Consider the following 15,544-nt stretch of genomic DNA (forward strand, 5'->3'; position numbering starts at 1 on the left):
CTGCTGCATAGCTTTATATCTTAACCTGAAGCATATAAAGTCGATTAAAACTATATAAACCTGTCTAAATCTGTCTGAATCCTAGCTTAACTTGGTTATAAAGGTTTGTGAGCTGGATCACATGCAATGGTTGGGCTTTAGTTCATTTTAGGCAGCTAAAACTATTTGGGTTAGTATAAAACAGCAATAACTGATTTTCTGGCTACTTGAGAGAAATCTAAGGAGAAAACAAGCTATGAATAGAACGCTGGTATGTCACTTTTTAAATTAATGTGGTGAACCTGTTGCTCATTTATGCATCCATCAATATTATCATTCATTCAAGTCATGTTTGCAAATTTGTCCAGTCTTCAATCACCTTCAAACTCTGTTTTTTGTTTCCACCAAATCTTAACGGGGAGATATCTGTCTTTTTAGCTGCCAAATGTTTCTACGATGCTGAATGATAGCATATTACCGACACATTTTGTGACTTAAAAACAATTATGGCCCTTTGAAATGTCCGTAAGAGTGGTACACTGCATTGATAGGCCTTCTTATGAGAAATGAAAAATACGCCACCCAGTGGTTGAATTACAACACACCACTACTCTTGCAAGGATTTGATACATTAATCTTCAAAAACCAGAGACTTTTGACTGAATCTTTGTTATTAATTAACCTTGGACTGTCATTTATCCAACTCACAGATTCATACAAAGCTACACAATCACATGCAGTTTCAAAACATTAAATTATTATTGATTACTACTTATTTGACATTATATAGACTTAAACTGTATTTGCAGAGCACAGACATGGGCTGGGTTCAGTAATAATGGTTTTTTATCAAGCAGCATTAAAGTCCATTAAAATAAGTGCTACAGAAACATGATTTGTAGAGTAAGGCTTTGTGAAAGTAGTGTTGTGCCTCTAACACAGGATGTGATCCCAGTGCTCCTGGTTGCATGAATGCAATTGTTGTGGTAGTGCAGAGGAAGGAACTTATCAGGAGTTTCCTTTAAAAGAGGAAAGTGCTCCTTTCCTTTCTGGAAAGGCAAACATTTTTGGGCTGAAAGAGGGATATAGAAGAAGAAAAAATTGGAACAGTCCTACACAGTTGTAATGTGTATGTTAGTGGGTTACATGTAGACTTGCGAAGTTGGCCATTCATTTTAGAGGATAATTCCACCATTTGCTGAGGAGCAACACTTATAATCAGTTTCTCAGGTAAGAAGAAAAAAACTGATTGCACTGTTTTATTTTTTAAATATATATATTTTTTATTTGCTGTAAATGGACATTTATTACCACAGAGGGGGGTACTGCCAGAAATAGATTTTAATTTAACCAGAAGCATATATTTTTTACTATGCATTCTGGTTACTTTGTTAAATTCAGATGTGTCTAAAACGGTTTATGCTACAATTCAGGAGGTACAGTACTCTCATCTGCCGGTTCAGCCATAAATGGAGCATTAAATGTCATTTTCTCATAAATTCTCGACTAGTCCCTCCTGACCTCTGTAGTGAGTGAAAGGCTCAACCTTGTTTCTTCACTCCGGTCACAGACATATAAGGTCAGGGATGTTTCAGCAAAGGACTGTATTTTCTTATATTTGAAGCCAGTATTTTATGTTGAATTGAAAATTCAAATCACCATTTATATGCGTACAGTATGCTTGAGTGTAAATGCAGTCCAAGTACTATTAACTATGTGATCACGTGCTTGTGTGTGTGTGTGTATGTGCTTGTGTTTTTCACTGCATTTTAATTTGCTGAGCTACAGCCAGTAGTCCCATGAATACAGACAATGGTCAATTATATTTGAAATATCACTGTCCAACATAGCATAGAATTTGACAGGTGAAGCCTTGCTTTCATCTTTTCAACAAGCATTTAGTTGAAATTAATGATAGGATCTTGCACTTGTAGCTGGGGGGTGAGGGGGTTCTTACACTTATACAGAATACTCCACAGTATAATGATGAGTACATTGTAAAATAAATATAATGCATCTTGACAGTCAGAGAGCAGATCACATAACCAAATTTCTGACAACTACAGCAATAAAATGTGTATTATGTTGTATTAGTCCACTTTTCTTACATGGCACTTGGCTTTTTGTCGATTTGTAATCCTTAATATAAAACAATATAACACAGGTCCCTTCCAGTACTACATATAATTTATAAGAATACGACACCCATTCAAGGAATTTAACTGTTCCAGCTTGATTGCTAATGCAAGCAGAGCTCACCTACCGGTCTTGCACACTCAAACAATAGCCATCCAGGCACGTAGGTATGTTCACTGGGGAGGCAGATGTTGGATGATAATGTGGTTTACCACACCAGTCTGACATCTGACATCTCATGTGTCATGCGGAGTGTAGCCAGATGGTGTCCTTGACTCCTGCAAGAACAAGAGTTATACAGTGTGATGTGTTACTATACATTAAACCATATCTCACTCTAATAGGCCTTTATTATGCTACACCTAGGCTTTCTAGACAGCAAGCCTGTGTCCGCAGAATACCCTAGAATACAATAATAGGAGTGCTTTTATTCAGACACCACTATCATATACTGGAAAATGAAAGAGCTAATAAGGATTTCGAAAAACAATTTTGTCTCTATATAATCGTGTTTTTGGTGATGAGAAATTTTAGTGGAATTATTCTTATTTTTTGTCCTATTCATTTTTTATGATCATTTTCGGCATGTGTTTTGGGTGCATTTCAACTCACATACCAGCTTTATTTAAAGTTAATTTTGTAAAATCTGCTTTCATAATATGTTGGGTTTAAAACGATATCAAGTGCCTTCTGGTCTGAAATAAATGAATGGAGGACTTGTGAGCAGAATTTCTGTCCAACAAGAAAAACAGATGGGGTATTAAAGTCTCACCGAGTTCTGTTTTCATGAGTTTATGTGTGCAGCTGATGCCACCTGGGCTGATAATGGCATTTAGTGACTTTGGAAAATAAATAAATAAATAAATAAAATGTTCGCAGGGAATAACAACAAAATCAAGAGACATTAATTAGATGGTTTAGTTACAAAATTACCCTCAGCATGGGCAGTAATATTCCTTATTATAATTCCATTCAGTTCAGTAAAATTATTATTTACATTTTTTTATGCCTGTAGTTAACAGTGACAAATTCTGATTGCAGAACCGCAGCGTGAGGTTAGTAACACAATCATTTTATGTACATTTGAACATAATGTATTGCACATTGTTACAGCACTTAATGAGAGTGGTTATAGCATCACTAAGTACACCACCATAAAAGATGTGTGCATCACACTCAAACCTATGATCAATAAATATTCTGCATACAAAGGTCTTACTGCTTTTAATTAATGTAAATCATTCAATTAGTTATTACATTATAGATGATTGCTATCTCTCTTGTGAAACAGTTAATATCAAAAGGTGAAGGTCTAGGGCACAGCAAACCAAGATGGCTTCATTTACACACAAATGAAACCCCAGAGCAACTGAACTGGTGCAGTAGTGGATACACCAGCTAGGAGCAATGTTTATAAAGCCTTTCAATTATCAGAATCCCCAGTAGGAACCAGTTACTGTATGCTGGTCCTTTTGGACTCCAAAATAACATAATACAATGTAGAATATTTTTATATCCAGAGAAAGCTCTTATTAATAATTCAGTGTTTTGGTTCCTGACTGAGAATAATTTGTTGCTCATACATTCTTACTGTATTATTAGCAGAAAGACTTGGCTATTAGCAAAGGGTGATCAACACTCACTCACTGAGACTCCTGTAGTTTCTGCCATAGACTTAATTTGAATTATGCACTGACCTGGGAATCTTATAATGCCGATTGATCTTACAGTATTTGTGGGAAATCCTCATCTGTGGAGTAATCATAATCTTTATCTGTACTTTGTTGTTGTTTGGGATGTGTAAAGAACACAGGGAGTTAGAGTAAAAGAGACATCCTCATTTAATATTGGTAGGAAGGACCAGTGAGCTGTTAGGAATTTAAAGATGCTTCAATGAACAAGACGAGAATTTGTGAGTGGCAACAAAATGTGTTCATATCATCATCCTTAGCTGTAAATATGTTGTTTATAATCAGAGAATGGAGGCAATGTGCAGCCTGGGAGTGAAAGATACTTAAACATCTTTTATAGCTCATATCAGTGCTTGTGTAACTATCCCATCAAATACCACGGATGGTTGTCCTTTAGCTAGATACCACTGGACACAGTAGCACATTAGCAAAGCTGCAGTGGGAGGTAGTGGAGGCGGATGAGAGATTGTACAATATTGAAATCCAGCAGTTTGAGTGCAAGGTTCTCCTCTAACTTTTGTCATGGAAGTCAAAATTTGAAACGAGTACAGAAAGACAAATGTGCAATTTCATCAGTTTCACAGTTACGTCAGTGTTAAACAGCAATAAAAAATGCAGGGGAAAAAAGTGTTAATTGGGAGCTCAGATGCACAGCATTAACAGTGATTGAGTACCTATGCAAACGAAATCCATAAATCCCAACCAGATGCTATGCAGTATGAAGCAGGTAGGATAAGGATTGTTGTGTTTCACAGTCTTTCATGGTTCACAATTCATTTCTAAATCCAATTACCACCTGCCCTTTGGGCACATACTGTACAGTTTCCTTTGACAACTGAATTGTAATAAAGTACCTAAAACACCCAGATCCAATAGTGTTGACAAAACACCCTACAGCATGTCTCTCTTTTCATTTGCTGGTTATGGTGTCTGCATTGATCAAATGTCCCCAAATTACCTTGTATGCTGTTTCACTGCCTGTTTGCCTTTGATGTAGGAGTTCAGTTGTGACATCTCTCTTACCTACAATCGTGGTGTTTTAAGCTTATTCAGCAGTAGGATCTATTTTTGAAATGTAAAAAGCCTGTTTTCTGAAGCCCTGACTGGGGAAGAGCCAGCTTGCTGACCTTGAAGGTTCATCAGTATGTGGTTTTTCACTTGTAATAGCAGGGGGCTTTCAAGACAGTGACTGAGGGAGAATATTTTTCTGCATGGCTACCTACACTGAGAAATTCCCCCATGGGATTTTGTTTGATGCAGGAATAGCAGACTGCACAGAAGTGTGTTAGTTTGAGATAAATTTCCCTTGCCTTTGACAGTCAGTTATTAATGTATCCCTGCTTTCCTGTTTATGGATGACCAACGCATGTGTATCTACATACATTAATGTATAACAAGCTGCTACTAATAGTCCTGGTCATACAGTGTAGTTAGTAGTCCCCCACGTTCCCTCCTTCAGCAAGCAGTGATTTACTTTGTTAAGGTGTGACCTCATCATCCTGGCTCCATGATACCCCACCTCCCCCTGCAAGAGCAGGCAGCCCTAATATCACACGAACATACACATAGTCACACAGGGACACACAGAACAGCAGCAGAGGGGTCTGGGCAGGGCTGGGGAGATTTTCTCATTTTATTTCCAGGGTATATGTGTCTATCTCTCACTGTGTGTGTGTGTGCACAGGAGAGACAAGCAGAGAGGGGGAGAGAAAGAGAGAAAGCGAAACAGGGGAGGCGAAGGGGAGGGAGTGTGGATCATGCATGTGCATTAACTCAGCTCCAGCGGCGCAGCAGCAGCAGCAGCAGCAGCAAACAGAAACAGCAGCAGCACAGGAGGAAAGAGAGAGAGAAAGACAGAGAGGGAGAGTTGGAGGGAGGGTAGTAGTCTCAGACACAGGAACAAAAGCTGCAGAGGACTGCTTTCCATCTCCACTAAAAGAACAACGGAGGAGTAAGAGAAGGAGGAGGGGGTGGTCATGATAGTGGTGAGACAATAACGGAAGAGAAGAGGCACATTGTAGTCAGTGAGGACTGAAATCAAGGCTATTCTCTTCTGTGCTCTCCATGTTTTTGGGGACTCAACGTACCATTGCCTTCGTCTCCAAACCCAGAGGAGGATGTCTGTGTCGGGGAAGAAGGAATTTGACGTGAAGCAGATCCTCAGGCTCCGCTGGCGCTGGTTCAGCCATTCATCCCAAGGTTCAGCTGGCGGTGGAGGTGGTAGTGTTGGCGGGGTGGGAGGCTATATCCAACAGGATGGCCTGGACCACAGAGGGACGCCCACCCAGGGTCGGCTGAAGAGTCACTCACGGGAAAGAGGTGTTGGAGGACTACGGAAGACTAACAGCCCGGTCCACAGCATCTTGGCACCAACACCAGGCCCCACGCCTGTCTATGTCAGAGCAGGGCATCAATCATGGCACCATCAACAGAACACCATCCAGGGTCTCCAGGTCAATGAGGAGACTTCAAAGAGCAGTTCCTCACCCAGTGCCACAAGGAAAGAGGATGCCAACACTGGCCAGGAAGATGTGAAGAGCAGCATAGAGGAACCTGCAGAGGTGGAGGCCAGAGAGAGGTATGACTGTTGGGGAATTAGGAATTAGATACTTAGAGACACAGACTGATTTTCTGGCGCCACATCAGTCACTTTGCACATCATATGCTCAATTAGCAGAATGCTATTTTGGGAACACACAGTTCCGTCACATTTCATGGTGAAAGTATAGGTGTTAAAAAAAATCTGCATCTAATGGGTAAAGTCTGATGTCTGAGACAGAACACCAGGTTTTAAAAGTAAGAATGCTTTGTTGTGATCAGGGAAGATGAGCACCGCTTTAAACAGTAAATTTTTCTTACTTAGCACATCACAGTCATACTTCAAATCTCCTTCCAACATTTCTGAGATTATACACATTCACATATATGTGAATGTGTGTATGAAGAGTATGTCTGCAACATTTTAACTTCATTCAGTGTTTGCACTGCCTTGCTGCATACAGGTCCTTTAATTAAGATAAGATTAAATTATCTGCACAGCTATCATTTGCCAATTTACTCAGACTAGGCAGCTGCCACCATAGCTCACCTAGGGACAGCTCACTCTCATTGTCCACAGCATGTTATGCAGGATAAACCAATAAAGCATCCTTTTAATTATTCAGTGGACCGAAAGCCAAGCCTTTTTCTTCTCCCTTGTCTGTGTTGTGGTCGAGATTACATGCACAATATGTCTTTGCCTGGTTCCTTAGAGTATTTAGTTTTTACACAGCACACTAATGCATTCTTTCACAGAGTTAAAAGTGGATAGCGGGAAAGAGCAATCACATCACATGCCGGACCTATAAAAAGAGGAAGTAGTGCAATAACATGAATTGTCTAGACTGCCACTACAAATACTTTAAAAGCCAAAAGCTATCATACCTGATTGCTGGCAGAGGTCATTGAATGTATTTTCCACCAAATTCTTTATACAAACCATGATGGCAAACTCTCAGGGTCATAGAAGCTTTTTTTCCCCGTCAGCTATAAATCTCACCCCCTGCTTTTCCAGCTTGTTTTTTCCTCTCTGTCTTCATGTGATCGTACATCTTTTTCCAGGAAGTAAACAGGTTAGAGATGTGTGTGTGTGCGCGTGTGTGTGTGTGTGTGTGCTGTCTGGCAGAATACTAAAAGCACCTCACATCAGGGATGAAAAGACCAACTCTCCTTTTATCTTACCTGTGACATTCTAAGGTGATTGGTCCTTAAGCTTTTCTTTTTCCTGCGCGCTTTTGTTCCATGCACCTGGTGATGAAATGAACAATGAAAGTGAATCAGCCCCTTTGTTTAAGAAAGAGCTCACTGTGATTAAACAGATAATTATAAAAAACCACTCCTCACTCTCAAAAAAGTGTAAATATGGATTAAATAAATGTCAGGGGCAGTGGACAGTTGGGTTTGTTGTACAGAACATGAATTATTCTGAGTTAAGATACAGTTTTGGATTCGGCTCAATGTTCTGCTCTCCGTGTTGGCATAATTGGCAGATGTTCATGTTTTGGGGTCCCTGTGTGTGAAAAGTGCATGCATAAAACATGTGCCTCACAGTGAAAATGTGTAACTCTCAAGCTCTCATGGGGACCTTGAGCTCATGCTGGCCATGTAAAATACAGCACAGCCATCACATTTTGACAATGATACTGAAATATTAAAATGGTTTTGCTCTATTGGATCATAAAATATATCCTTGGCTCAGATGTACCGGATTGTAGGGATTCCCATTTATGAATTTGATTATTGGCAATAGAATCTGACTTAAAAGTCCATTTAATGGGTTTGAGTCTTCTTCCCCACTCAAACTGTTTACAGTGTACACAGAAAATAACTCTATCCTAATGGCAGTGCATCATTAAGGATATTGACAGTCACTTCCATCACTTTGCTTTTTTTATATAAAAAAATTAATAACCCTGTCAGGAACTGTTTTACATCATTATTAAATCGAGGAATCTGTGTTTTCTGATCATTCTGTGGCTTCAAAAGCACTAGCAATGGCATCAGGTAGCAAAATATTAGTTTGATATGAGCAGTTAGCAGGGAAATGCATTGCAATGTGTTGCGTGATGCCCCTTTTCAGTCAAGGTTGTGTTTAATGGAAATGCAGTCACTCAATAACTGTGAAGGACTACTTGCTGGAAATGACATTTGGACATACACTGCATCTGTAGATGTACAAAGTTGCACAGCAAATTAGGCCAGTGACTGTGTGACACATCATGGCTTGCATGTTCATTTGCGGCTAAGCAGATGTGTGGATGTCACTGAGATATGCACATTCATTTACTCCACCAGCTGGGTGGCCCTATTACGTCTCACATCATAAATCCTTGACACATAATTTGTCACAATCCCTCAGGCTGGCTCTAGAAATGAGTTCTGCTGGCTGTGAAAAATACAAAAGTTTTAGCCGCTCCTCTGTAGTTGGAAAATATGTGTCAGTCATTTTGTGGTACATGCCCCTCAGTGATTAGTTTCATTCACACAATGTCTCCAAGAAATCCATCCCATCGGTCTCTTCCATCTCTTTACTGATTTGGTTTCTCACTTGTGCTATTAATATTTAAGATTGTTGTCAAAATGATCTAACTGGCAAGTCAATGAAAACGGCTCATGCGAACTTGTGGGTGTACCTTCTTGGAGTAAATAATGTGGTAAAAATATCCATTTAGAATTCTGCATGAGTTGAAGATTTGATGTTTTAAAATGCTCAGTAAGGACAAATCATAGATGTATATGTTCACATTAGTTCACGGGTGTTTGTGTAGTGGGAAGGCTCATGAAAACATTGAGCTAATGAAACAGATCTTTGTCTTTATATTTAAAGTAGTTAATTATGTTTTGAAGCACATTCTAAAAACCTGTGTGGGTGCCATGAATACTGAAGATAACTCAAGTGACTCAGTTATGTTGTGGTCTATGCTGGTAGAATTATTCTGTTATTGTTATTCTGAGTCTTGTTAATCTTTCTCATCTAAGTGACACAAATCAAGCATAGTGAAGTAAGTATATAATACCTTGTTGTTTCCCACCTTTGCTCTGAATGCCCCTACATATCTATAAACTGTGTATTTGTTTTGTCCTCATGACTCTCATCCAAATAACCTCTCCCTATTGTTGGCAGAGAATATATGACAGAAGTTAACCTGAATGGAATGGAAACCCTGACCTCTCCCACATAAACACTAACAGAGGCTTGAGTCAGTGGGTTGTTAGTTTGAATGATATCTCAATTCTCTCTACCGCCTTGGAAAAGAAATACCACCACCTCTCCTCCTGTCAACAGCAGTAATTCAGATATTTGTCGAATGCCTCATAACACCACAAGGCTTATTGGGTCTTGGTCTACGTGTGACACATCCAGTGGAGGCGTCCTTAAGATGCTGTAAATTGCAAAATACAGTACATCTGTGGTAATCTCAAAATGACATCCTCAGGGATTAGGAGCTTTTGTGATCACGTATAATTGATTCTGAATGTTCTTTTACTTTGCCAAATCAGCATTCTGTATGCAACAAAGCCACCTCACATGGAAGCTAAACATTCGGTTTTCAGGAGCCCCTTTTTATGTTTTTGCAGAAGGTTGTTTTGAATAGCGGTGGGAAGCGATACGATAGAATTATATGGATTTTTTCCCTCACTTCTGTTCAAATGTGGATTGGTCATTTCCCCCCCCAAATACACTGAATTAAAAAGCATGATCCCTTTCTATTAATTTTATGTGGGTACTATTAGAAGGGGCAATGTTTTAGCTCACCAGTGTCCTGAGGCTCACATCTAGTAATTTGCACTGAAAAAGAATCACAGAGGCATGGACAGCTGTGATCAAGCTGAAAATGTGAAAGTGTAGAGTAAAAATTTAAACAGGGAGGTATTTCAGAAAATATCCAGTGGGGTTTCTCTAATATGCACAGTTAGAATATACAATAAAATTTAAGATCAGTGTGATCTGTTCAAATTTTAGGAAAATGTTAAATTATTGAGTTAATCTGTGAAATAATTCACCCAGTTTTTGTGTCCCACATATTAACATTAAAACCTTAAGACTTTCAAGTCTCAAGATAGACCTCAAATACATATAGGATCTAAATCCCTACATCTATAAAGTATCTAGTAGGCCATCTGTAAACCAGATTCTACCACTGCAATGTTGTGGATAAATTTGTTTACCCACTAACATCAGATGTAAATAAATTATGGACAATCCAACAATGATAAGAGTCTCATACACTATGCAAGTTAACCTGCCATCAGCAAAGCAGTGAGGAGCTTTTTGCTAAGATCTGCACATTTTTCACTTATAGGATGCCCCCAATCTTTACATCAAATTCCTCAGCATTAAAATGCACAGCTCAGCATTGTAATCACAGTTAATCTATGAACAAGGACTAAAAATTGCAATATGGAACCCTTTCAATGAGGGCCCAATATTAATATGTTGTACTTAACAACATAATGAGTGAAGTCTCTGTTTTGAAATATATCCATGTGCTGGCACAGTGTTCCTCAGTGGCTTGAAATAGATATCTCGCTTATATGCGCAAGTCAATTATGCAGAATTTCATTATTAAGCCAACAGATAGCTTGACTGATAATATTTCATTTTCACTGCGTAAGATTTACCACATCTTGATGTAGTTTCTTAATATTCAAAACAGGAATTGGTATCCCACCTGAGATGTTCATTAACTGTTCACAGACATTGTGCTGACATGAACTTTTCCACCACACTTCTTCATGGTGTGTGTGGTTTTGGTAAAAGCTGAGGGGAAAGGCTGTAAGAAGGCAATATTTCATTTATGTTAATAGGTGTGGCAATTTTCCAGGACACTCTCTAACATAAAGGGTCTGCTGGCTATTTTTGGTGCAGATTTCAAAAGACACTGTTCCTGTATGCAGATACATTTCCTCCATCATTATCAATATTAAGCAGGTATGTCCGGCATAACAATGGCATCAGAGGAAGAATGTCTGTGGTAAGCCTCGGTGAGATAAGTGCAGAGAGGAAAATCTATTTCTGCGCAAAGTTATCATTTCAGTTTCACTGCTGGGATCAAGTTATTACAGTCAGTGTCTATATTTCTCTCCACACAAAGCTGAATGGCAGTGTACTGACTGTCAAAGTACAGAGGCATAAAGATCTCACGGAATATATAGACTTGGCACATGCTGCATGAGGCTTTGTAGGAGTTGTTGGATTCTCAACCCAACCCAAGCTACTCAGCAACCTTCAGGGGCAAATGGCTGTTATAATCCATTTTGAAAGAGACATTTCCCTTTTGGCCCAGGCAGGCACGACTTTCCCTCTTGTAGAGGGATGGAGTTGACACTAGTTGGAATAAGACTGAGATTCTCAGCAACACGTCTGACTCATAACCTTTACAGCCAGCGGCTAATCTGGGCTGACGAAAAGCACATCTTGAATCGTCTAACCATTCGTCTAGGAGGGCAGCGTCAGCACAGTGAGAACTTGATTACAGCAGATGGAACGGAGGGAGAGACATTAAACATGATTTTTTAAATAACCCCTCTGTCTTATTATTATTAATGAGTATCTTTTCTCAATATTACGGCATTTGTCTTTATCTTGTGCTTTAAAAAAACAGTACATGGATTTTTCAGTAACAGGCTTAAAACTTAGTCTTGACAACATAGGATGAAAACTGCATAGCATCTGTTTCACCTGCATAGCAGAGTTTTTTGAACATGCAGTGTCTTTTCTCAGATCCAATTAGTCACATTGTGGCGTGATAACTTTGGGAAGGTGTGAAGAGAAAATGACGAGACTCCAGGCGATGTGTGCTCACTAATGGAAATCTGATGTGTAGGATAAGCTCTGTCCTCTATTCTATTCTGGTTTATTTTATTCTATTTTGTTGGTTAATTTACCTTCTTATAGTTTTCATTGGCACATTGAAATAGTTTGTAGACCACAAAAAAAATCCATAGGCCCTGTTAGGCTCTGCAACTCTTTTTGAATTGCTTAGTAATATGCAATATACAGCACTGTCCCCGCAGCAGTTTCTCTGGAGTAAGGTGTTCTGGGGCTTTAGTGCTTCAATAAAATTGGGCTATACCTCTGATGATCCAACCCACTACTGAAAGCGAACTGTACACCTCAGAGAAATTTATTACTCCCTAGAATGTGATACCAAAGCAATTAGTGTCGGAGAGATTGGTAGGCATGAAAAATCCTTACAGCCTGCCTTGGAGGCAATACAAAGGCAATGCATCTCAGTTTTATGGCCCCATTGCTTTTTCAGTCTTGTTTGGTGTTCCTCTCCAAGACTCCAGAGTCAGTGGGGAATTATCGTGACAGGGCAATAAATTACTCTTGCATTTAGCATAAAGTCTCCCAATAAAGATTAGACTATAGGATACTGTGGTGATCGGAGAGTAATATAAACAATTCCCGGAGGGAAATGATGTTGCTTTTGGTAATCAAAGAGGAGAAAGTCACACACTCTGCTAAAAACTTTATAATACTGTGTTAATCAGTACATCAATATGAGCCACCACCCTCCCTATTCCTGCTGCGTTATCAATCTTAGAATGTGCCAATATACTGGGCTGCCAAACATTACAGGGTTTTCGGTTCATTTGTATTGACATATCCGTAACTTTTCTAGTTTGTGCAACTCTCATATCAGCTTATGAGTGGTAATGAGTGGGGACATGCAGTGTCTCTTTAAAAAGCAGTGACATTTTTTTCTTGAGCACTATCCACCATGAGATGACAGTAAATTTCCTCGGAGAGACGGCTTGCATCTGTTTATGTGGCTTAACAAACAACCCGAAATGTCAATGAGTTGACTTGCTCTGTGAAGGACACCAAAGTGACTGGGCTGCATTATTAGCCACGAGTCTGAAGGATTACTTGGATGCCTGTAAAACAGCATGTAATCTAGCAGCCTGTGGGGACAGAGACCCTTCCTCACCACAATGCTGTGAGGAACAGGCTTGTTCACTTGTTAAGTCCCTGTCTTTGGAAAACACACATGCACACACAGATATGCAGGCACACACAGGAACAGACACAAAGGCATGCGCACATACAAACACAAGGAAATTCTGTCTGGAAAGCTGTTGCATAGATTGTGCTGCTTGCTTGTCCCATTGGATTGAAGCTCTTAGTTATCCACTTATTTACGGAGTTTAGTCTATAACAGTTTTAATTTCAGCTTAGAGTGGCAAGAAAGATGCAGAGGCACCACGGGGAATAGAGGATTCAGGACTGCCATGTGTCCAAACAAGCTCTTTTGTGTCCTCAGTAATTTGTTGCTTATCTTGCTGTGTGCAGCTCTTTAATTTCTTTTTCTTTTTATTTCTTACCTGGACAAGGAGGGCAAACAGTGTCTAAATTAATTAACTTGTTTAATTATTTTGTCAACCTAAATTAAAATGTCCTTATTAATTTTATCCGTTACATCTCTCTTCCTTTTGTCTTTGTTCCCTCGAGTGAAGTTGATGCTCACAGCTTACCATTTCTTACAAATGTCTATGTCTAAAATGAATTGCGACAGGGAAGCTTAATGCAACAAACCTCGCGTAGTCTAGTCTCTAAATTTTTGATTTAGTAGAGACTGCATGCCATGTTGTTGCAGGAGCAAACTGTTTCTGAAGCCGTGCCTAAATGTTCAGAAAGCAGAAAAGCGTTTCCATTAAGAAATGTACATTAAAAAGCACAGAACAGTCACACCACATCTCTTTTCTCTTCCTCCCTGCTTGCTTGTTTTCCACAGGTTGGCTCTGAGCACCTTCTCCAGAATGAACACTAACTCCTCAGATGAGTTTTTCCAAGCCACAAATCATGCAGAGCAGACTTTCCGCAAGATGGAGACCTACCTCCAGCACAAGCAGCTGTGTGATGTCCTCTTGATAGCAGGGGATCACAAGATACCAGCTCATAGGTTTGTGTTTGTGCTTGTCTGCTTTGATTCTATCAATTACACCTACATCTGCTTTGGTTAAGAGTTACAGAAGCTCATTTGGATTCACTGAAGTTGTCAGTGTTCACATTCAGGCTTTGATCTGGACCACAGTTCACATGTCGAAACTGATCCATCTGAGGAATAACTGAATAAGTTGCAAAATAAGATTCTTCTGATTTTCAGGTGACAGTTGACAGGAAAGATATGCAAGCTCCATGTTCACTGGTTTGCATCTAAATAATGTACACTCCTGCAATCTAATTACACCGCAGCCCTTCCTCATTTCCACAGTACATTTGATACATGGAAGAGCACCGTGATCCACTACATAGAGGTGTCAATATTTGGGCATCCAGCCCTTGGATGAATGGCTGAATGGAACAGATCACATGACATTCCCTGTGTTCACTGAGTGCATGCACTTGTATGTCTATCCACCGGCGTATTTTGTTAGTTCATCCAGACAGACTCATGAAACAGAAAACAGAATGATCCACAGAGAGAGAGAAAAAGTATCAGTGACTGACCTAGTTGGGTGAAACGAACAGCTCTCTGTCTGCCTGTTTCAGTGTGGCTTTATCTTTGCTCATAGGACACAGCCAAGTAAAACAGGCACAGTGTAAAGACACAATTTTTTTTTTTTTTTTTTGCAGATGTATTAAAAAAATCAAAACTGAAATCTTTTATTTCTTTTATTTCTAGAAGCAATCAGACTTTGCTGTGGACAAGTGCATCCTCTTTGCTTTTTTTTTTTTTTTTTTTATCCCTGAGAAGCATATTTCAGTAAGGCACACAGAGAAAAAACCCAGGCAGGAAAACCAAGGAACCAAGACACTGATCAGGGCAAACCATTTGTAAAGCTTTGAGAACTGCCAGTGGGCTCAATAATTGTGAAACAGAAGAAGACTCTTCCTAGGGTTAGCTGTTCGGCCAAACCAAGTAACAATGAAGTCCTCTGCAGAAATGGGAGAACCTGCTGGATGGACAACCATCTCAGCAGCTCTCCATCAATCAGGCCTTTATGGTAGAGTGGCTAGACAGAAGCCACTGAGTAAAAGGCCCGCTTGAAGTTTGTGGCATTTAATGGACTCTGAAAGCATGAGGACAAAGATTTTCTGGTCTGATGAGACAAAAATTTAACTCTTTAGGTAGAACTCCAAGCATTATTTCTGGCAAACACCAGGCACTGCTCATCACCTGGCTAATACCATTCCTACAGTCAAGCATGGTGGTGGGAGCATCATCCTCTGGGGCTGCTTTTCAGTGGCA

General features: G+C 39.6%; 1 protein-coding gene across 2 annotated transcripts in view; it reads left to right on the plus strand.

Moving 5' to 3' along the window:
• Window positions 1–1,063: 1,063 nt before the first annotated feature.
• The window catches only part of klhl4 (kelch-like family member 4), a 28,320-nt gene continuing 13,839 nt past the window's right edge, over window positions 1,064–15,544 (plus strand). Inside the window, exons 1-2 of one of the 2 annotated variants that reach the window (XM_041048753.1) lie at window positions 1,064–1,209; window positions 14,087–14,254. In XM_041048753.1, coding sequence (XP_040904687.1) covers window positions 14,112–14,254 — 143 coding nt within the window. In that variant the 5' untranslated portion in view covers window positions 1,064–1,209; window positions 14,087–14,111. Of the gene's footprint in view, window positions 1,210–5,923; window positions 6,385–14,086; window positions 14,255–15,544 lie in introns of those variants that run through there. The other variant, XM_041048752.1, reaches the window with a different exon arrangement.

This window comes from Toxotes jaculatrix, chromosome 10, assembly GCF_017976425.1.
Source record: "Toxotes jaculatrix isolate fToxJac2 chromosome 10, fToxJac2.pri, whole genome shotgun sequence".
Taxonomy (NCBI): domain Eukaryota; kingdom Metazoa; phylum Chordata; class Actinopteri; family Toxotidae; genus Toxotes; species Toxotes jaculatrix.